The sequence below is a fragment of the Mauremys mutica genome, chromosome 12 (genome assembly GCF_020497125.1).
Source record: "Mauremys mutica isolate MM-2020 ecotype Southern chromosome 12, ASM2049712v1, whole genome shotgun sequence".
Lineage (NCBI taxonomy): Eukaryota > Metazoa > Chordata > Testudines > Geoemydidae > Mauremys > Mauremys mutica.
This window is the reverse complement of record NC_059083.1, coordinates 66266037-66289303: the sequence shown is the minus strand read 5'-3', so window position 1 is coordinate 66289303 and position 23267 is coordinate 66266037. Positions and strand designations below refer to the sequence as shown.

Here is a 23267-nt window from a genome sequence, read left to right as displayed (position 1 = left end):
CCCAAGCCCAGCTACCAGCACTCCGGCGGTGCTTTAAAGGGCCTGGGGCTCCCCACAGTGACCGGCACCTCTGGCCCTTTAAATCGCTGTCGGAGCCCCAGGTAGGCTGACCAGACATCAAATGTGAAACATCAGGACAGAGGGCGGGGGGTAATAGGAGCCTATATAAGAAAAAGACCCCAAAATTGGGACTGTCTCTATAAAATCAGGACATCTGGTCACCCTAGCCGCGGGGCTCTGGTAGCTGGGCTCGGGCAGAGATTTAAAGGGCCCAGGGCTCCCCACAGTGGCAGGAGCACCGGACCCTTTAAATCCCCGCCTGAGCCCAGCGGCCGGAGCCCCAGGGACCCAGCAGCCAGGCTCCGGCAGGGATTTAAAGGGCCCGGAGCTCCCCACGGTGGCAGGAGCACCAGGCCCTGCCACCCCGGGGTAGCAGCGGCAGGGCTCCCGCAGTGATTTAAAGGACCCGGAACTCCTGCCACTGCAGGGAGCCTCTGCAGCTGGTATCTCCAGGGTGATTTAAAGGCCCTGGGTCTCCCAGCCACAGCCGGAGCCCCAGGGCCTTTAAATCTTGAAAGGCCCCGCCTCTTCTGGTTGAGGCCACGCCCCCGCTCAGGACTCCGGCGTACCAGTAAGTCCTTTAAGTTACTTTCACCCCTGGGGAGAGATGTTCTGTGAGGGTAATGTTTCCCTGCCTATCGCATTTCCTCCTCTCCTACTTCTGTTCTGATTGTTCACCATCACCGCTGCTCACATGCCCACCTCCTCCTTCTCCCATCGCCACCACATCTTCTCTGCTCACCCTTAACTCTGAGATCGAAACACCCGTCCCCTCTGCACCAGCCCTGGTGTCCCGTCTGTTATCTATCTTTCTGCGGGCTTGTTTGCACTCGCTCCCTGTCTTTTTTTTCCCCTTCTGCTTCTCATTCTGATTGTGTGGCTGGGACCGCAGCAGAGTGCCAATTTCTTGAAGATAATTGTTTAATTAATATCTGACAGGCCTGGAATTGTGTTGACAGCCGCGCTGTTGGTGATGCTCGTCACAACAGGAACATTGGCTGTCCCGAGAGTGACAGGCTCCCTGTGAAGGAGGAGAAGACTCTGGGTGCAGCCCTCATTGGGCCAGATTCTGCCTCAAGTTACACCCTTGTAGTCCCATAGCCTTCGACCGGGCTCGCTGAAGTGTGAGCAAGGGCAGGGTTAGCCAACAGGTTCACAGTCACGTTCATCGTGACCTCCTGTCCACTTGGGCTGAGTCAGCTTTGGTGCGTCACTTTCCTTCCCCTCCCTGCTGTGTTCCTGGGAAAGCCTCAATTACCCTCCCTCCCCCATCTGCCAGGAAAGCCAGGCCGGGGTAGAGACTTAGGGCTAGATTGTGCCCTAGTGGGGCATGGAGGGACCATGCAGCATCCGAGATCCCCAGGAGGAGGAAATCAACGAGAATTCCTGCTGCACCGATTGCAGCAAACACACTGCACTGACAGCTGCAGGGCCAGCTAGCCTGAACACTGTGCTGCAGTTCTGATACAGAGGAGCCACCTCCGGGCCCTTTTGCCTTTGCCTCTTGGTGGGGACTGACAGCAAAGGCACGATTTAATTCCCATGGTGGTTTTTTTGGTTTTTTTGTTTTTGTTTTGTTTTGTGATGTAGACACTTGTTCCTGGGATCTGGGATGAAAAACTATCCAACTCACTTAACAAGGCCACCAAACAACTAGCCAGAATTAGCCTGGACAGATTCCAACTATCAACCTACAGTACAAGGGAAAGGTTCTGTATCCCATTAATAATCCCTTACCCTTCTCAATACCTTACTAAGGATACACAAAAAAGGAGCGGGATAATGTGTTACCCACCTTCTCCCTGACCCTAACCTACCACAGGCTTGTTTCAGCCACCTGTTACAACCTCTCTTTTATGTTCTGAGATTTTGGAGGCAGGGACTCTCTATATAGTGCCTCACACAATGAGGCCCTGATCTTGTTGGGGGCATCTCTGGTGCTGCTGTAATACAAATAATGAATAGGAATAAACTGAACTTCCTTGGCACTGCCAGAATTAAAAGGGGGAAAAAAATCTGCCTCCCCTTAAATCTGTGTTAGGCAAAATAGAGGACAATTCACAGTATTCTGCCAGTAGAGAGTGAAACAGGCAATTGCAATTTGCTCTGAGAAAGGAACTACTATTTAAAGAACTCTCAGAAGCGCCCATCAAATCCTTTTATCCAAGTTTCCAAGTCAAACCAGGGCGAGCTCAATAATTCATAGGCAGGATCAACGCCTGTCATTATGTCGAAACTGATTACCGCGCACACCTGTAATTAGATATAATGGGTGTAATTTCCAGTCTCGCTGAGATATTTATGGCAGGAAGTTGCTTAGAGGTATCTTCTCTCCAGGCTGAGCCTTTTGAGTTTTGGTTTGATAAGTACTTCAAAAGGAGACAAATAATTCTGAGATTTACTGTTGGTGAAATGAAGGAACAGCATTTTCAGAAAAAAATAATGTAGGCGTCTCTTAGTTTAGAACCTATTTACTGTAGGTAAGTCCAGCTCTGGAGAGGTGCATCTGAGCCAGGGGAGGAGTACTGCACAAGTACCCTGCTGCATCTCCCCCGCCATCCCATTTTTACCCACTGAGGCAATCCTCCTCTGGAAGACTGGGTCAGTGTGATGCTTTGGGGGTTCACCCAGACCAATAAGGGGTTGTGTCACTGCCTGTCCTGTAACCTTGGGTGCGTCTGTGCTGTGCACTTTGGCTCAGAGCCCTGACACACCAGCAGCCTGCTTTGCTGCTCCGTTAAAGAGACTGAGGATTTTACCTTTCAGTTTGAAACATTACACTGAGATGGTTGTGTGATAAAACAAGATTACGTTTATTAAGAAAGAACAGCTATTGAAGTAATACCAAGTAGAAGGAATTGGGATAGAAATGGTTACAAACAAACAAAGGTAAAAATATGCTTCTAAGACTAAAATCTACCTTAACAAACTAGAGTCTTTTGTTCAAAGTCATTTTCTCACCCCAGTTGCTTTTCCAGTATGGCTGGCCAGTTCTTAGCCAGGACCTAACACAGAGCTTGAAGCGCTAGGGTTTTTTTTCTCTTCAGCTGAAGGAGACCAAAATAACTTTTTCTCCCTGCTTATATCAGCAAAGTTTATCTTTGTTTTTGACATCAGTAAGCCCTCCGGGGGGCTCAGCTTGCTGTGTCCTGCAGGGAAATGATGCCATGTTAATTTTTGCAGTCTCTCTCTCTCAGTCCAGATAGTTAAGTGGTTATCTCCCCCACTCCCTCCTTTGATGGCTTTGTTTACCTTTTATGTAAATGTGCCTTTATTGTGTGTCTTTGCTCAACCTACATTGGAGGCACATTCCTTTGTCTAGAGCAGGGGGATTTAAGCCTTTCCTGCCAACCACATTTTAAGAACATATTTCCAGCACATATTTATAATTTTTCATATATCACCCCTACATACGCACCGCACCAGAGTATTAATGACCCGTGCGTTACCAGTTTGCATAAAATACTTTACATGACATCGTTTAGATACAGATTATGACAACAGGGAGTTGGGATGATACACTACGCTGGTCAGACCAGCTGAGACTCATTGCTAGTTACCAGGCAGCTTATAGCCCTCTGGCAGGGGGATGCTATTAGTGTCACAGTCAGGAATGGCCTATGAGCTCCAGAAAATCAGTATGTCCAGGGCTGAAAGTTCCTTCCAGGAAGTACGTCCTTCCAGGAATAAGTCTGCAGAATTGTAAGAGTTGCAGTGTTGCTCACAGTGGAAACATCGTTGCCTACCCTACAAGGGAGTTAGCAAGCAGCGTCGCCCAGGTGTGAAAAATCAATCTATCTATCCTCATCACTGTAGTATCTGAGCAACCATTAAAGAAAGGTTATGAGAGAGAGAACTGCGATTAGGGTACTTGTGCACAAAGCAAGAAATACCTTAACATAAGTCGTGGACAGTTGTAAGTTTCAGGCAGTGGCTGTGACTTTCTAGTGGGTAGTTGTAAATTTCAGGATGTGAGAGTAACTGTTCAAGGAAACAGGGATGGGTTTACAGCAATCCTCTGCCAATACTCTACTGATTAAAAGTGGAAGTAGAAAGAATCCTCCATAAGGACAGCAGTGTTTCATAATCCATGATAAAAATATGCCATTCATTTAAATGATGGTGCCTAACCAGAGAAAAGAAGCTGAATGCGGTGTATAAATAGCAGACAGAACACGGAGGCGGTGTGTCAGAAATCACACCGACTCAGAGCTGCTGAAAATACATTTGCATCATCCCAGCATCCACACTCTGCCAAAAGCCTCTTCCTGCTTCACAGCCCTTGGTATTAGACAGACTGCAAAGACCCGAAATCTAGGTGGCTGAATGTTTTCTGCTTATTAGGATTAGGTATGCATAGTGGGAGGGAATTGACTCATGGAATCTCTTTGTTCCACAGCTTTTTTTCCATAACTTGTTAATTCCCATCTCCATTAGTCTTATGATCTATCTATCTATCTATCTATCTATCTATCTATCTATCTATCATAGAATCATAGAACTGGAAGGGATCTCAGGAGGTCATCTAGTCCAGTCCCCTGCACTAATGGCAGGACTAAGTATTATCTTGACCATCCCTGACAGGTGTTTGTCTAACCTGCTCTTAAAAACCTCCAATGATGGAGATTCCACAGTCTCCCTAGGTAATTTCGTTGAGTGCTTAACTGCCCTGACAGTAAGTTTCTCTTAATGTCCAACCTAAACCACACTTGCTACAATTTAAGCCCATTGTTTCTCGTCCTATCCTCAGAGATTAAGGAGAAGAATTTTTCTCCCTTCTCCTTGTATCAACCTTTTATATACTTGAAAACTATTATCATGTCCCCTCTCAGTCTTCTCTTCTCCAGACTAAACAAACCTAGTTTTTTCAATCTTCCCTCAAAGGTCATGTTTTTTAGACCTTCAATCATTTTTGTTGCTCTTTTCTGGACTTTCTCCAACCTATCCACATCTTTCCTGAAAACTGGTGCCCAAAACTGGACACAATACTCCAGCTGAGACCTAATCAGCATGGAGTAAAGCGGCAGAATTACTTCTTACGTCTTGCTTACAACACTCCTGCTAATACATCCCAGAATGATGTTTGCTACGGTATGTGTGTTACTGTAGTTTCTAGGCACCATTGCTATTGTGCTTGGTGGTGTATGAACAAGACTAAAGCAAAGTTTGCTTCCACTCCATCAGAATCACCAAACAAAGGCACTGGCTTGTTCAGAGAATCAGTAATGGGAGAGGAGAGTCTTTTTATTTAAATCTCTGGATCACCCATTCAAACCTGGCCCCAGATCTGTAATAACTGACCTGTTCAGTGGCCTGGGTGAAATGAATGTTTGGTGGATCTCAGCCCAATTCATATTAGGCACCTGTCTTTGTCACAAAACGTCCACCCCAAAATGGCACTTAAATTGGTCATCTCCCCCAGAGACACAAAGAGCTAAACTGACTGTGAAGACTGAACTTCCTTCTTGCTCCTAGTGGAGCTTCCTCTAAGTCAAGATTGAGGCACATTGGCAGAGGAGGGTACAGGGGAAGCTGATGTTGCCTCCAGCTTGGCACATGTAGACAGAGGCCCTCCCGCTCCTGGGCTGTGGCACTTTTCACCAGCTCTAACCACCATTGAACAGTGTAAAGAAAAAACATTCTTTGCCACCGCAAATACCACTGAATATCAGCAGAGAGGGAAATGATCTTTCCAGGCCCAGGTGAAAGCATCACAAACCAGAGAAAGTAAAAAAATTGCAGAGATGGCTTTAAAACATAGGCTGCTTATGGTCTGGGGGCTGGGGTCTTAGGAAGACGGATCTTGGCCAGAGCGTGGGTGCAGCTTGTTGGGAAATGGTTTCTGACCGTTTTTAAGGAAAATGAAAATGTTTCATTAAAAAAAAGTTTCAAAAGAAATATTTCCATCAGCACGAAGCATGGAGCCTCTCAGCACCACTGTGACCTCATTTGAGAGCCAATGGAAGTCACCTCAGGGACTCCATTCTTCCCGTCCCTTCCTCTCCACAAGAGACGGCCACTTCTCTCATCCACTAGTCTGCTCCCAGTTAAAATATAAAGCCATGCTTTATTGCAGTCATTCCTAGGCCCAGCACCTTGGCGACCTCTGGGACACCCCAGGGGACGGTGCAACATGACACTGCGCTGCGCATCTGTGACTTCTCCATCAATGTGTTCTGTCATGCGTCATCTGCCCTTAATGATAACTATCAGATGCTGTCCCTTTGGATTTTAGGCAGACACAGGCCAAGCTGCTGTGGGGGCTGGTGGGGTTTAGGGCAATGCTAATCAGGGCCAGAAAACAAACAGGAAGATATCAAACCACAAGCCACAGCAGATGAAGAACTGAGGGATAATGAGAAAAGTGACTCAGTGGGACAAAGTGGGATTCAATGCAATATGGGAAGATCAGCAAAGCAGGTTCAAGTGTCTGTGCTGTTGACTGCATTAATCACGGCGAAGCGGGCAAGGTGCCAGCTGCCGGGCTATCGTTGTTCAGTAATTTCATTGTGCCTGGTCTCATTCCAAAATTGCATGGCAAACCCTTTATTCCTGTGTGCCCTAATGTCTGGAGTCTCCTGCTCTCTCCCACCTGCTATTTCTTTAGCCCTGCTCACTTTTATAGCTAATCATAGCTTCCATTTAAATGCTAATCGGTCTCAGCAGAGGCCCTGTTTTACATACAGCGTGTCTTTTGTGGTGCAATAAAGCTTAAGCTCCGAATGTTAAATATCCATTGAGACTCCATTAGGCATTTTTCCCCTCTGGGGCTTGGTGAAGGGGCGGGGGGAGCAGAGGGGAAATGATGTATTGCCTGCAAAACTGGAAACAAGACACAAAGATTATTCACCTCTAGAGATGTTTCACTGGTGCCCCTTTGTGTCTCTCTCTGCGTCCCACCTACTGCCTTAATCTGTTCCTCATCAGCACTAGTGGGCACACTGGACCCTATAATGAAGCAGGTCTGCAGAGGTCTGGAGAGCAGAGCCAATCAGAGTTCCTGCTGCTAGACTCTGCTCTTGCCCCCAACACCAGACCTGGACCCACCAAGCTTAGCTCTACCATCAATGGATTATTACCTTTAGGAGTTCTGTCCCACTCAGCCATGGTCACTAACTCAGCTGGAAAACCTGTCCCAACACAGTGCTAGCCTGGCTGCTGAGGATGCATTTGTATTGGGAGGTGGCAGGTGAGTAGACTGGATGGGCTCAGAGTCTCTAGGTCGGATTGAATACTTCATTGGCAGCAGGCCTTGTTTCCTGTTGAAATTTCCTGCTGTGTGTGACATTATTGACATGAACTGTGACCATATAGATCATTGTTGCAACCAAGGTCCTTTAGTGGCACCAAATCTTGGACAAAGGCGGTCAAGTAAGGTGTCTATGAAAAGGTTATGATTTGCTGGTTATGTAATTGATTCCTTTAACCAATTTTAGCTGTCATCTATATTTCTTTCTTTTTATGAAGAAACCTTTAGATTTTAGATTCTAAAGGATTGGCAACAGCGTGATTTGTGGGTAAGATCTGACTTGTATATTGACCTGGGTCTGGGACTTGGTCCTTTGGTATTGGGAGAACCTTTTTTCTTTTACTGGGATATTGGTTTTCATAACCATTCATCTCCATAAAATGTGGTGCTGGCGGTGATACAAGGGAACTGGAGTATCTGAGGGAGTTGCTTGTATGACTTGTTAGCCAGGGGGGTAAAACCGAAGTCCTCTCTCTTTGGTTGGTTTGTAGTAAAGGCTCCCCAGCCTTGGGCTGTGACTACCCTGCTCTAAGCAATTTGTCCTGAATTGATACTCTCAGTAGTGTCCCACCAGAGGCCGCTTCGCCGATTACACCACTGTAACGAAGATGGAGAAGATGAAGCTGCCTTTTATAGTGTCTTGCCATGCGGCCTGTGCTTCTTTTGTGTCACACACAAGCTGCCCAGCACATGGCTTGGAAGCCTTCGAGTTCTCTCCATAGGCATGTCCCTGCCTGCCTGGCTGAGTCATAAGGTGTATCTGCCTTCTCTCAATGGGTCAGTTGTATGGCTGATGGGCCTTAATGGGCCATCAAGCAGGCTAGGCAGTGCTGATGCCAAATTATGTCTGGGGTGTCACCCCGAAGCATAGCACTAGTTTGAAATACAGACAGTACAGAGCCAATACTTATAACTTTAAATACAAAAATGATACATGCATACAGATAGCATAATCATAACCAGCAAATCATAACCTTTCCATAGACACCTTACTTGACCTCCTTTGTCCAAGATTTGGTGCCACTACAGGACCTTGGTTGCAACAATAATCTATATGGTCATAGTTCATGTCAATAACGTCACACTGTGAGTTTCTTTGCAGGGCAGCGCTCAGATGCTGCCAGTCTGGAGAGTTGAATACAACTCTAGCTGGCAGATCATACCCCCTTGGGCCATGGTGCTGTGCCTAGCACATTAGCTTGTCCCTAGAGCTGTCTTGAACCCTAGGTGGAGATCCTGCTCTGTGGCCTATGCAGTAGAGCAGTGGTTTTTCAACCTGTGGTCTGCAGACCCCTGGGCATCTGCAAACTATGTCTAAGGAGTCTGTGAAAGGTGGTCATTACCATAGATCAGTGGTTTTGAACCTGTGGTCTGTGCACCCCTGGGGATCCAAAGACAGTCTAAGATTTCCAAAGGGGTCCGCACCTTTTTGAAGGGTCTGCAAATGAAAAAAAGGTAGAAAACCACTGCAGTAGAGAATAGTCTCCCTGTATCCCCAACTCCTCTGGGCATCGATGATGGAGAGGGTGGGGTAGCCAGTAGCAATAAAAAGACTGAGCTAAAAATCCTGAAAGGCCCAAAGCACCCTGAACTGACATTGATGAGGGGTCCTGTTCCATGAGGCGCTGAGCACCCTGAGCTGACGGACCCTTTAAAAAAAGACAGGGATGTACCCGAGGGTGTCTCAGGCTGCAACGGGGGTGGATGGCATTTGAATGCATCTGAAATTGTTTCAATGTTTCCATGGATTTCTGCCCCCACCCCCCAACACTTTGTGCTAGGCCACTACAGGGGGTCATTTTGTTGAGGTGCAGCCCCTATTCAGTGCTAGGGAAATGAGATTGAATTGTTTTCCTATGAACTTACTGCTGGGGAGAGATGCTGCATTGACAGCATTGGAGCTGGAAGTCTTACGTGGCATGGACAGCAGCCATGCAAGTTTCTCCACTCTGATCCGTGTCAATGTGCCTCATGTGGGACCTGCGGGTGGACCACCCGTACTGCTGCATGGCTTTAGACTCCAGGCCCAGGGAATCCTTAGCCGCCCTGCTCAGACTGCCCGCAAAGGTTTGGATTAGTGCTGGCAGCTGTGGTGGTTTTTGTCACATAGACACAGTGCACTAGGAACTGGGCTGAGACCTGCCAGACTCATTTCATGTACAACACAGATAACTGGCAACATTTCTATGCACACCCATTGGACCCAAACAGGCCCTAGTTCTTGAGCACCTGTCACCCACTTAAAAAAAACTTGTCCAACGGTGTTTGGATGGGGGTGTTGCTAATATAACAGAATATGTCAGTTATTGCAGATCTGGATTAATATGGAGGTACCAACCCAGGGAATGCACTTTCCTTTCTAAGCTCACTTATCACCCCATTGCCCCAAGTTTCCTGTGTTTTACTATATAAGTAAGTCCCTCGGCCCACTCCGCTTCCAGCAGCTCCCATTGGCCCAGAGCAGCGATACGTGGCCAGCAGGAGCCATGATCGGCCAGACCTGCGGACGGGGCAGGTAAACACACCAGCCCGGCCCGCCAGGGCCTTTCCCTACACAAGTGGCGACCCCTGTTTGAGAAACCCTGCTGTAGCGCAAAGTGTGAGCAATTATTAAGAATGGATTAATTAGTACTGGAGCATAATAACCCTATCCACACTGCTGCTGTCCCCTTCTGGGAGCCAGCCGCTCTGCTTTTGCCGTCAGCCCGGTGGAGACTTCAGAGCAGGCCGCAATGCAGCAAGCCATCTCTTTGGAGCACTGGTTGGTGCTTGTGTGCCCACCTTACACCCGACATCAGCTGCTCCCACCAATGAAGATGGGCCTGGAAATGGGTTTCAGGAGGTCTTGCTGTGAAAGGAAACATGAAGAGCCATTAGGAAAACTGGTCTGTGAGTACGAGCTCCCAGTAACTTTCCTCCTCCCACAGGCATCGTGAGCTGGGTTTGTAAGTGGTGGGCAGCTGAGCACCCTAAGCCAAGGGGAAGGGAGGGGTCTTTCCCTGCTTGTGACTATGTCCTATGTTTCCTTTCCACAGGTGGACCCTTACGTACCCTATGAATACACCTGCGAGGGGATGCTGGAGCGGATTCACGCCTACATTCAGCACCAGGTCCGTGACCGCTCTCCCACCCCACAGGGCTTCCCACTTCACTTCTTAGGGGAAGCAGCCAGCCAGGCATCGTGGCCAGCAGGCTGTATTTAAAGATGTGCAACAAACTGCAGGTTCATCAAAGGGGACACGGGGGGGTCACAACACTTTTCAGCAAGCCAGGGGCCCGAGGTTTGGAGTGACCTGGCTGGGGAGGGAGGGAGCTGTGGGGGACTGGAGTGACCCGGGGGGCAGTTGTGGTGGGTTGTAGTGAGTTTCTTCAGCCCCTGATTCCAGGGAAGGGTTAGTAGTTTCATTCTAAACCAGACTAATAGAGCTCAGTGAAACCTGAATCCCAGAGCAAAACACAGGGGGAGAGAGGAAACTCCTGTGAACCCACCCCCCTTTCCTGCAGACTCGGGGGAACCCTCTGAGATCCCCTCACTGCCAAGGTTCACAACCTGTGACCTCTTGGCAGGGCTGCGTGTAGGCCAAGGCCCCAGGCCTGTCTGAGAGGAGCAGTTGCTGCTAAACCACTTCATTCAAAGCATCCCAGGATCTCTATCCCGTCTTAATCCCAGGGTCTGAAAGCACCAGCGACCTCCCCTGGGTGGCTCTGCAGCCGGTGATTATTATGTGTGCTGCCAGTAGGGTTGCCAACTTTCTGATTGCTGCAAACCAAACACCTTTGCCCCGCGCCCTGCCCCACCCCTTCCATGAGGCCCTGCCCCTTCCCCACCCCTTATCTGAGGCCCTGCCCTGCTCACTCCATCCCCCCTCCCTCCGTCGCTTGCTCTCTCACTCATTTTCACCGAGCTGGAGCAGAGGGTTGGGGTGCGAGAACGGATGCGGGTTCCGGCTGAGAGTGTGGGCTTGGGGTGAGGCCAGAAATGAGGGGTTTGTGTTGGAGGGGGCTCCAGGCAGGTGGGGATGGTGGTGAAGGAGGCAGTTCAGGATGTGGGCTCCAGGAGGTAGTTTGGGTGTAGGAGAGGGCTCAGGGCTGGGAGAGTGGGAGGGGGTTCAGGGTACGGGCTCCTGGAAGCAGCGACATGCCCCTCTGGCTCCTAGGTGGAGGCGCGGCCAGGCATCTGTGCACGCTGCCTCCGCCCACGGGCACTGCCCCTGCAGCTCCCATTGGCTGGGACTGTGGAGCCGGCGCATGGGGCGGGGGTAGCACGCGGAGCCCCCTGGCTGCCCCGGAGTCGGAGGGACATGTCGCTGCTTCCAAGAGCCACACAGAGCAAGGGGAGGCAGGAAGCCTGCTGTGCTGCAAACCAGACTTAGCAGGCCGGTCAGCAGTGCTGACTGGAGCCACCAGGGTCCCTGTTCGACTGGGCATTCCAGTCGAAAATGAGGCACCTGGCAACCGTAGCTGTCAGACATACATACTCGCTGGTGGCTCAGTATCCAGCCAGCTAGCCAGTGGCAGGGCCCACAGCCCTGCGGGCTATTAGTGTCTGTTTGAATCTGAGAAGGGATTTAGGACTCATGAAAGTCAAGGACCAGTGGTTCTGGCTGGAGCCCAGCATGGTACTGGCAGGAGCCATGGATGCTTCTACCTAATCTTCTGGTGGCACCCACCAATTGCAGCTTTGGAACTTTCCTGAACAGACGCTGGGAAGCGAGGTGGTGCTTGTAGTTGTGGTACCTTACCAGCCCTGCACACCGCTTCTCTGGGCTGTGCCTGGGTGGAGATGAGTGAGGAGTCGCTCCGTATCTGCAGGGATATGTTCCTTTGCAGTTATCAGTACATCCTGGTGACAAGGAGAGAGATGCTCTGTATGGAGCCCTGCCACCAAAAACCAGGGGAAATAGGGGGCTGCTCATCTCTGGGACCTAGTTTAGCTCCAGCTCCTAAGCAGGGCTGTGGGTGTCTATCAGAGCAAATCCCTAGGGGCTGGGCTCCCCACAGAACATTCTTCCTTGCTGCATGAGCTCCTTGGGCCCCCTGTAAGCTGGCTCCTGGCGAGGGGCTGCACTGGAACCTGGGAGAGCCGGAGCAGAAACAGCCTCTGATCCGAGATCGTTCGCTCGCAAAGCTCGGCAGTGCGGGAAGAGCCCGTTGATCTCTCTGTTGCGGGGAAGGTCCACTAGGTCAGGGCAGGAGTCAGTAATGGAGTCTGAGTCATGTATATTCAGCAGCCCTCGCTACTGCCTGGGGAGGCCCTCGGGTGTTACCTTCTGGCTGGTGGAAGGGACCTGAGCTCAAGGCAGCAGAACTAGCCCCAGCTGCAACCTAGAAAGTGTTTCCCTTCAGACCAGCCTGATGTTTAACCGTTTCCATCCCGCTGGGCACTCTCTGACCTGTCCTGTTCTGCCCTGCTAGGATTTCTGTGCTGGAGCTTCTCCTCCTCTGCCAGCGAAGCCCAACGGCCATGCTATGCCAAGCTCGCCGAGCCCATTCACCCTATCACCGAACGCCACTCACCTTGTGTGGTCGTACAATGCCAGCAGCGCCCCCCATGTCTGGCCTCCCGTGAGCTCCATGCAGGTGTGGGTGTCTGAGGCCGGGCGAGCCTGCACTGAGACCTGTCAGGAGCATGGGCTGGTCTGTGAGCCGACATTCTTCGAGTTTCTCAACAAGAAGGACGTGTTTCTCCAGTGAGTATGGCTCTCGCACCTTTACCTTGTCCCCCTGAACGATGGGGTGATAATAATCCATTGCCCTGCTATAGCTCCCCTATGTAAGGGCCCCTAAAATGCTTTCCTTAGGCATCAAAGCACTCCTCTATCGTAAGGCAACATTATTATGCCTGTATTATAGATGGGTAAACTGAGGCACAGAGCGATTAACAGTCTGATTGGCAGAGCTGCACAGGCCAGGGCCAGCTAACATCAGTGACAGCCGTGGGTGCTAAGCAGCTCAGAAAATTAGGACTTAAACCCAGAATATTTGCCAGAACAGTCAGAAAAGATCAGCCTCCTCACTCAGGCTTATCTCTAATTTTAGCATAATGCTGACCCCTTGGGTGGGTTGTCGGCAGCATGGATCAAACCTGGGACCTGTACTGTCTGAGCTAAACGCTGCCCCTTTCTTAGCTGAGACCATAGCAGGCTCATCAAGTGCCAGTTGGCCTGGCCAGCACTAGAAGGGGACAAAGTGCCACGCTGGGCAGACATGGCTCATAAGTCTGAGAGTGCTCAGCATGTGGTGGGTGTGGTGGGCACTGGGCTCCTTGGAGAATCTGGCCCTAGATGTCACAATGGAAGCAGCCGGGCGCTGAGCTCCTTGGAGAATCTGGCCCTAGATGTCACAATGGAAGCAGCCGGGCGCTGAGCTCCTTGGAGAATCTGGCCCTAGATGTCACAATGGAAGCAGCCGGGCGCTGAGCTCCTTGGAGAATCTGGCCCCACATAGCTCATCCCAGGCTGCACACCAAGCCAGTAGCAGAGCCAAAACCAGAACCCAGGTATCCTGTCTCGCAAGCCCTTATTCTAACTGCTAGGCAACACTCCCTCATTGACCTTCTCAAAGGTGAGGTTGTTCTGTTCTCCCAGTGCTACTTTCTGCAGTTTTGCAAACACAGCTCCCCTGGCTCTACCTCCCTGTGGTCTATTGCAGTGCTCTTTGTACACAGCCCGACATGCACAGACTGCTCTATTTGTGTCACTTGCATGCATTGTGCCGAATGAGCTTCTGCTCCAAAACAAATGTTGGAGTTTTCAGACACCTTTCCCCCTCCTTCCCCCCCCCCCTTTATACCTTTCTCTATAACACTCCATTTTGAACACACAGTCTGTGAAGTTTTTAATAGAGCATAAATCTGCCTCCCGATTCCATGCTGTGCGGTGGACAATTAAAATGCAAGCATTGCCATTTCTGTCACGCCGGTCAGGCAGGCAATTTGAGTCCTAGTGACATTTTTATATGATAAATTAGAGCAGGAACGCAGGTTCCACTCACTCCGCTCTGTCCCACCCCCCTTCAGAATGAAATCGCTGGTTCAGAGTCAAGTAATTCAGCTTGGAGTTTATTAGGCAGAGTCATTGGGCACACAGAGATACCCAGAGGCATTCTGCTGCTGACCAGAGGAGACCCCAGCATTCTAGCTCCACCTACACATTGCAGGAAGCAAGACAATCTCACTTTCCATCCAGTCCATTCCTCCCTCTAGTGCTACTCCAAGAAGTTTGCTGGTGCTGGCTGCAGTCAGCCCAGCTCTCAGCCTGGGCTTGGCCGTTGTCTCTTTGTGTTTCTTGCCCCTGGGTCCCCTCTGGAACCTCGTCTTGTGGTTAAGCTCACGGTTCCCCAGGAGTGATGAGCTCACTCCCAGGTCCTTTCTGAGTCCAGTGACCTCCAGTCCCTGGCGCAGCTCCGTCAGTGTCCTATAGCTGGACCAGAGAAGAACAGACATCCAGAGCACCGCTCAGGGCTGCAATGTCTGTCTGCCCTAAACAAGGCACTGGGGGGAAAACAAGCATAAGTCAGGTGCAGCTCCCGTGGCTACTGGGCTCCCTAGCTGTCTCTATCAGCCTCTCCTCTTGGGAAACTCACCTGCTGCTCTATGGACAGCTTCACTTGTTAAGATGCCTTTCTCCAGGTAGGGCATGCTCTACAGGTGCTCCGACTCGGCTTGCTGTCAGCAGGATGGGGGTGTGTCCCATCCCACTGTCCTGTGGCCAGTCTCCTCTCACACTAACCCACATGTGGATCTGATACCCACACGTGGATCTTATGTGTGTCACACAAGTGCCTAGAATCACTCAGATGCATGGGAGCAGCTCCCATTGAAATCAATGGGAGCCGCACGTGGCCCTCTGAAAGTGCAGTGTGGCCCAGAGAGCCTATTATGTGTTCTTGTGCCAGTCACCTGGATTCCATGTGCGGTTTACTTGGGTCATGCGGATTGCACACATAGGTCTGGGTGATCTCACGGGGTTCACGTCTGGGCTGCATGGGTCACACAGATCTCAGGTTGCTTAGGTAGTCACATGTAGTTCCCAAGCACTTAATCATACGTCTCTTAAGCTTAGTGTTCTTGCGGGCGAGGGACAGGTCTGCACTGATGTTTGAAGCAGGGATGTTCTGTAAACAGTGGTAAAATCTCCCCCAGAGATGTAGCAGCCCTCCCTAAAGTCATATTCTGATCCAATGTGAAACCCACTGATGAGCAGGAGCAGAGACGGACACAGCAAAATTCAATTTGGGGTATTTGTTTCCCAGGCTTCGCATTGCCTGTGACAGCACGGAGTCTGAGATGAGCCACCTCTACCCAGCGCTGGCTGAAAATGTGCAGGAGTGCTACCTCCAGAAGGAACCACTGCTGTACAGCTGCGCAGGCTACAGCACCAAGTACCGGCGCCTCTGCCCATGTCGCAATTACCGGAGAGGACAAGTGGCTCTGTGCAGGGACTGCTTGTGATTCCACCCCCTGCTCCCGGAGTCCGGAGAGCATGTGTTGTGACATGCCACACGCAACAAGTAGCTTTTTCTCAAAGCTTCTGCAATACCCAAGGACAGGACAGCTCCCTGTTCTTGGAAACTCATGTCGAGACTTTGGATGTCAGACTCTGTCGGTTGTTTTGTCTGCCAGTCAAATGTCCGTGACTGACCACCTGCTCATGTTGGATTTTTGTTTCTCGAGACACATCTCCTTCCACGCCCAAGCCCACCTGAACTTCAGAGGAGCCCAGAGCCGCTTCTGTAGGACAAGGCGCCAGCAGCCTGTGGGTTTGGGTTTCATCTTCTTTTAACTTCCTGGTTTATTTATTTATATTTTTTATCAAATTAAAGCAGCAAAACAACCACCAGTCCTTCCTGAGGAGTTATTTGGAACAATCTCCTTAGAAATACTTACGTGGGGGTGACAGATCTTGGAAGGTTCCAGTGCCAGACACATCTAGGAAGATGCCTTCGATTCTATCAGTCCGAGCCACCGTCCAGCCTTTGGAAGGGGGAGGGGGAGGCGTTCTACACATGCTGATGGGAGCACGTCTCTTATTCCATTCCCATCACTAGCACTTGTAAGAGCTTGGGAACCCTGCCCCGCAGAAGGGGGACGGGGATTCTGGGCACGACATCACAGCACCAGAGACAAGCGTCCCTGTGCGGTAGCTCAGGGGGGTGTTGATGTTGTGGCAGTCACATGCCAGAACAGAGTGTGCAGGGATCCACCTGTTCACAGCTGGGGCCAAAGAGGGACGTTCTGAGGGAGGGAGCTGACCCCCCCACCAAGTGGTTCCCCATCTCTTCATGCCACTGTCCTAGTTTCCCAGACGAAGGCCTGGGCTGTAGCAGCCAGTCCTCACCATCCCCGGAATGGGGTGCTCTGCCCCTTTAAGGGACAGGAGCTGGGGCCAACCAGCCCTGTTCCATTATCAGACCCAGCTGGGAAGGGGTCAGGTATGTTCCAGAAAGGTCTGAGAGAGCTGCTGGCAGGGGAGCTCTAGGCGCGAGGTTGGTGCCTGGCCCTGGAGCAAAGGGGCAGGGGCAGAGGAAAGACCTCTGGGCCAGGGCTGCTCAGGGTAAGAGCTTGGTTTTGTGTTACTTTGTGAGTTTTTTGTTTGAATTAAACTCCCGCCCCGAGACAGCCCGTGGGCGAGGTGTTAGTCCCCTGGGAGCCAGGCCAGCAGCCCTGCAATCTTCCATTCAGTTGGAGACATTCTGCGCCACCAGGGAGCGTGGGCTGCCTCTGTGAGACTGGGCTGTGGAGCAGCCCGACCCCCTGGCAGGTTCGAGCGGGCACAGCTGGCTGTCAGTCGGGCGGCAGGCGTGCCCCACCCCCACCGGTCTCTGGAGGGTTGGGGGGGGGAGCCTGGAGAGCAAGTCCCCCCAAAAGCCTGACGTGGCAGGAGGGGCGCGTGGGCCAGCGGTTGGGAATCCCTGAGGAGACAGACCAGGGAGGGTGTGGCATTGTACGGCTGACTCGCAGCACTGGAAGTGTTCGACGAGGCGCTGGGTAGGGAGCTCTCAAGACACGCCCGTGTGCTGAGCCCCGAGAGAAGCGGCTGGTCCCTCAGAGAGCCTTCCTGGGAACCACGCTAACAGCATAGGGATGCAAAGAGACCAGTCTGGCAATGTCTGCCCTGCGCCGGGCTCCCCACAGCCTCTTGTGTCTGGTGGGCAGAAGGCTGGGGGGGGGGGGCAGGAAACTGGTCTGCAGGAGCATCACAGCTGAGAAATCCCCACAGAAAGGGTGGCCCCTGCCCGAGGAACCTGCTGGTCTCTCAACCGCTGTGGGAGGGGGCACACAACGCCCATCCCCTCCACTGGGAGCCACCCCCAGAGTGACCCTGGCAATTATCCTACTGCCTATGAGCAGAATTCACTGTGTGTGAGGCTGGGGGGGGGTGCTCTTCGCCGGTGCCAGCACAGGGCTGGGGAGGAGTGTGGGGGGGGGTTGTCTCCTGGTGCCAGCACGGGGCTGGGGAGGAGTGTGTGTGTGTGTGAGGCTCTCACAGTGTCAGCGCGGGGCTGGGGAGGATGTCAGAGGGCTCTCACGGGGCTGGGGAGGGGGGGGGGGCTCTCACAGTGTCCGCCCGGGGCTGGGGAGGAGTGTGTGGGGGGGGGCGGGGGTTTCTCTCCTGGTGCCAGCGCGGGGCTGGGGAGGATGTGGGGGGGTCTCACGGGGCTGGGGAGGAGTGGGGGGGGCTCTCACAGTGCCAGCCCAGGGCTGGGGAGGATGTGGGGGGGCTCTCACGGTGCCAGCGCGGGGCTGGGGAGGATGTGGGGGGGCTCTCACGGTGCCAGCCCGGGGCTGGGGAGGATGTGGGGGGGCTCTCACGGTGCCAGCCCGGGGCTGGGGAGGATGTGGGGGGGCTCTCACGGTGCCAGCCCGGGGCTGGGGAGGTTGTGGGGGGGCTCTCACGGTGCCAGCCCGGGGCTGGGGAGGATGGCTGCAGTGTAGCTAGTGGGGGAGTTCACCCCATTTATGGACAGGTGCTGGGACACCCACCTTCCAGCTTGTGATGCTGAGCAGCTGCAGTTCTCCACGGCCTCTCTCTTGTTTTCCCGGGGTGACAACTTGGGATCTCTGTGTCTTCCGTACCCTGACTGGGGTCTGTGCAGTGTGGGGCACTTCAGAGAGGGGGAGTTTCAGTTCTCACAGCAGAGGACGTGGGCACCTAGTGGGTCTCGCCTGGCTCTCAGGAGATGAAGCTACACGTTCCCTCTGCCTGCATGCCTGCCAGCATGTGCCCAGGCTGTGTGATCCTGCTCTGCTGTGCAATCAGACAGGGCCAGACTGCTGCCTGCTGCTGCTGCTGCACCACCCAGTGTGGGACGAAGGGGCTATGCTGCAGCTGGAGTCCCAGGAGGAATGCTGGCTGAGTCCGCTAGCCCTCCTCCTAGGGGATGCCAGGGTGTGCATCCCCCGTGTGAGGTCCACCCCCTTTACAGAGTGCTCCCTTCCTGCTGCTCCACCAGCTCCAAGGGCTAGTCCAGAGGGAGGGCATGTCTCCATCCTCAGCTGGCCCTCCCACCAGAGTGCCAGCACCTCTGGAGGTGCTAACCGGGAGCCCATAGGTCCTACACTCTGCCCCTCTCACCTCACCCTAACACTGGGCTGATGGGGATAAAGGAGGCTGTCTCCTGCACCGCTGCCAGTGTGTGTGGCATGAGGTGGGCTCTGGGCATGCCAGCTCTCTCCCCTGGCTGGAGGATGGGGCTGGGGTTTAGATGTGGGACAGGCGCCTGGAGGCCTGCCTGGGGCAGCAGTGTGCATGCTCGGAGGTGGAAACTTACGCACCTAGGGACTTGTACTGAAAAAGTTGAGGTGCCGGGTGAGTTGAGGTGCCTTCAGGGCTAGAGAGCAGCTGAGTGGGGGTCTCGTGGATCAGAGTAATGCCTAAAACTGGGATTTAGGTGTGTAAAGCCCAGATTTAGGCAGCTCAGTCACTTTGTGCATATAGGTCTGAGTCTCTCCGTGCCTCTTAGCCCCCTCTGTAAAATAGGATCATAAGGCTTCCCTCTTGTCCGTCAAGGGGCTGCTCAAATATTGTAGTGATGGAGGCCATAGAAGGACCAGGCTGTATCCTAGGGAAGGTGTACTGCTAGCTTTGGGCTGCCCTTGCTGTAAATGGGAAGTGATTTGCAATGTTCCCACTTTCCATGTGCAGCCAATGGCCCCACCTGGCTGAAAGGAGGAAGATCAGCACAAACCAAATCAATGAAGGAAAGACGACGCACCAAGTGACAGGTGGGATTCTGAGATCTTGTCAATTATTGTGGACAAAAAGAATCAATACATGTTAAAGGGTCACAGGCTCCCAACAGTGCTTTTTTAACCACATCAAATCAGACCTTGACAAGAAAATGGAGAGTGGCATTGGAGTGGGAAACCAGGGGAAAGCCAAGGGCTGCCGCACTGAGTACTTACTCGCATTCTCAATGCGAAGGGAAGCATCAGTAGGATGAGCCAAGGGGAGGAATTACTGCTGGACTCAGGATGCTGAGTTGTGCAAAGAAACACAAATCTGGGGGACTTTGAATGCTTCCTCTGGTCACTGAGCCACAAGGCCCTTAAGGCCCACATGTGCAAATTCCAGTGCAATGCCTGTTCCGTGTGCAAAACCCTTCACCTTTGCCCCTCGTGTGCACAAATTGCCCGTCTGCATGCGCTATTGTAACCCTTGCTAGTGCAGTGTGAGACTTTGTCCCTGCCTGATGCAGTTTGTATAAGAGGATAAATGTCTATTACTGTGACTGCTTTACGGCATGACTCCTTTGGCTCAAGTGGGAGCAGTTCATGCTTTTAACGCTGATGGGCTCTGGTTCAAATCCAAGTGGAGTAGGAGTCATGCAATGGTCTGATTTCTGAGGAAATTGGGAGGGTGCCTATGGGTTTCTCTGTTGCATGGGGTTTTGGAAAGCTGGCCCTGGTGTTACTATTGGGTGCAGCCACAATTTGCTAAATACCGGTAAGACAGCTGCTGGATACAACACATCCTCACTAGAACAATTAAACTGTGCTTCTAGCCCCTCTGTTTGACCTCTGCGCCTTCCCAGCAGACCATGTTTCAGTGCACGGCCCACTTTTCTGAGAGCCTTCAGTCTCTGCTGTGCCAGCCTCTGGCAGCATTACCATCCCACTGGCGTTGCCAGCCCTTCTGATCTCCCAAGGGTATAAATGTTACCTGACACCACTGATGGGCATTAACTCCTTCTGAAGACCATATACAGAGGGCTTCTGATTTAGGGCTTTATTAATTTAAATTTGGGGAGGGTATTTTAGTGATTTTTGAATTCTATGTCCATGTCTAAAAATCAGGGCTTTTTGGGGCTTTCTCTGTCAATATGGAAGAGATTTTGGGGGGGTACTTCCCCCAAATTCTTCTCTAAATAGGGTCCACTTTAATTTGTATAACAATGGCTTACGCATAGTTTAAGCTTAGCTTGCTCATTATTGAACCCCTGGTCTGGGGTTTAGTGTATTTGTTCCCTAGAGCACATTAACGCAGTACTGCATCAAACAGCACTACATGAAAGCGCATCAGGGAACCTTTGGTGTGCACAAGCAGGGTCTACATGGACCAGTTCAGTCACACACCCAGAGTCCACATTATTGCTTCCTGTAGACAACCTCTTTGATGCAAGTCAGAGAGCAGGAGCATCCCCTATAGAAACAAACATCACTGGGAAAGGGGTGACATCAGCACGAATTGAGTAACCATTTCTGTGTTTTTCTGGCATTTATTGGATGAACCAATTTTATTTTTTTTATCGGTGGTGTTCTACTGGTGTTTATCGGTTAAAACCTAATATCAGAAGCCGTAAATATACCCCACACAACAGGCAAACCAAGCAGCATCACCAGCTCCCTGCTCAGAGAGCTGTTTAGAAATGGTGCCACATGGGGGTAGTGTAGAGATTCACACACATTGTGTATCCCCCTTCTCCCTTGGTAATACATGTACAGTTCTCTGCTTTGTCCTTGCCTCTTTGTCTCTTGTTTTATATGAAAATAAATATGACCGGCCTATGAAAGGGAAGGCTCATTCTTTGTCTCTCTCTGGATGGATTGGGAACTGTTCTCAGTCTGGGATCCTACAGAGGGTGGGAGCATTTCTCAGCTATTGTGAGAACAAGAAGGAAGGTGATGCCCCCATGTGGTTGGTTGGAGGGACCAATGTGCCGTGTTCTGCTGTGGATCAGGCTTCTGTGCCAAAGGAAACCAGAAATGTGGGGAGCAAAGGCCTCTGGCTGAGGCATGTAAACCTGCCCCTCACTTTCCACGCTGCTCAATGCTGTCGCATTAGGAGACGCTGCTGTAATAAAGAGCCAGCTCCCCCAGTGTGCGTTGAATCAATGGTGCTACACCAGCAGGGTATCTGCCCCCACGCATGGAGGAATTGGGGAAGCTTCTGCAGTGACAGTCACTCTGTGCGTATTGGGGGAGGGAGGGATGCAATCGAGCCAACTCAAGAGTTTTTAACAATATTTATTTCTGGTAATAACTGATACATTAGCGAGATGAGGAACAAGGACGTGGTGGGTCATTTCTTTTGCTGCTTGTGTTTGCTATTTCATTGTCAGCGTCTCTCCAGGTTGGGTCTCTGACAGCCCCCATGTCAACATCTTTTTGAGTTTCTCCATCTAATTATCCCAGGAGATGGTGGGCCTGATTCCCGTTTACACAGGGACCTCTCTGCACCACTCGAGCAGTTTGTGGGGCTTACAGTGGGAGTAGGTGTATTATTATTTGGACAGCACCGCGGAGCCCCACTCAGGGACCAGGACCCTAGTATTCTAGGTGCTGTAAAACACAGATCTAGAAGATAGCTTTGCCCTATGAGATTGCAATCTCATAAAGTGTAATTTACTCCATTTTAAGTCACCTTTACACTGCCTGTGGTGTAAAGTAGCCTCAGTGTAAATGAGAATCTGGCCCTATGAATTAAAACCAATAATGCACCCTCCTATCCGTGAAATGGTAAGAACACAAAACAAAAATATTTCATCCTTACCTGAAAAGGTGGGACCCAAAGGTTTCATGTCATGCACGTTACATTAGCACAAGTCTTCACATAAAGCAGTGAAAATGTACTATGAAAAATCCTTTTAAGGTACTTGTCATCATTTGTAAAGTATCAGTATTAGTCACCATTGCCTAGAGAAACTGCTTGAGTGCTTCACATTTCAATTTTTTCCCCATTCCTTTACCAAAATGTGCTGTCTCAGATTGTATATTTGCAGACTGGTTTATTAATGCAAGGTGGCTCATGAGCATGAGGATACATGTGCTGGTTTGTGACTGTCGGATTGTGCATTTGAGCAGGGATGCAACTACTGGTTTGTTATTGTAGGGTTGCTCACTCAAGCCTGGCTGTGAAAGCTAGCGGGTTATTGGAGGGTTGCCACTGACATTTTTTCTTATATTGGAGTTGTATAACCTCTTTTTTATTAAAATAGCTATAAAGTTATATGCAGTGTGGAAACAGGGCTGAAAAATAAAACAGATTGGTCACATGCTGGATCTGTTCTCCCTTTTACTGCCTTACTGTCCAGTGAGACAGTTGCTGTGTCCTGTCAGACGTTCCAGCTGGAGCCCTCACTCCTTGAGCTGCATCTCGGAGCACTGAAAAGGTGTTCTGTCAGCTCAGATCTGGGTAGAGCAGGAAGCCAGTGTCCCCTTCTGGCCACCTTAAAAGAAGTCTCGAATGTGTCTAAAACTGTTAGTATTTACATTAGAGTAGCACTTAGGGGCCCCATCCAAGATCCGATCCCATTGGGCTAAGCACTATACAAACACAGAGCAAGAGGCAGTCCCTACTCTGAAGAGTTTATAAGCCAATAGAGAAGATAGATAAAGGATGAGTGGGGAAACTGAGGAACAGGAAGTGACTTGCTCACAGGTGCATTGTGGGCCAGGGGCAGAGCTAGGAATAGAATCGAGCCTGATCTCTTTGTTCCTAAGCCGCACTACTCCCCT

At 51.2% G+C, this 23267-nt stretch overlaps 1 protein-coding gene across 8 annotated transcripts in view; it reads left to right on the top strand.

Annotated features, from left to right (window-relative positions):
• MGAT5B (alpha-1,6-mannosylglycoprotein 6-beta-N-acetylglucosaminyltransferase B) overlaps positions 1–16117 on the top strand; it is a 173900-nt gene extending 157783 nt beyond the window's left edge. For 7 of the 8 annotated variants that reach the window (XM_044983957.1, XM_044983956.1, XM_044983958.1 and 4 more), the window contains 3 exons: positions 10345–10419; positions 12725–12999; positions 15563–16117. In XM_044983957.1, the coding sequence (XP_044839892.1) occupies positions 10345–10419; positions 12725–12999; positions 15563–15761 (549 nt within the window). In that variant the 3' untranslated portion in view covers positions 15762–16117. The remainder of the gene's footprint in view (positions 1–10344; positions 10420–12724; positions 13000–15562) is intronic. The other variant, XM_044983959.1, reaches the window with a different exon arrangement.
• The last annotated feature ends 7150 nt before the right edge of the window (positions 16118–23267 follow it).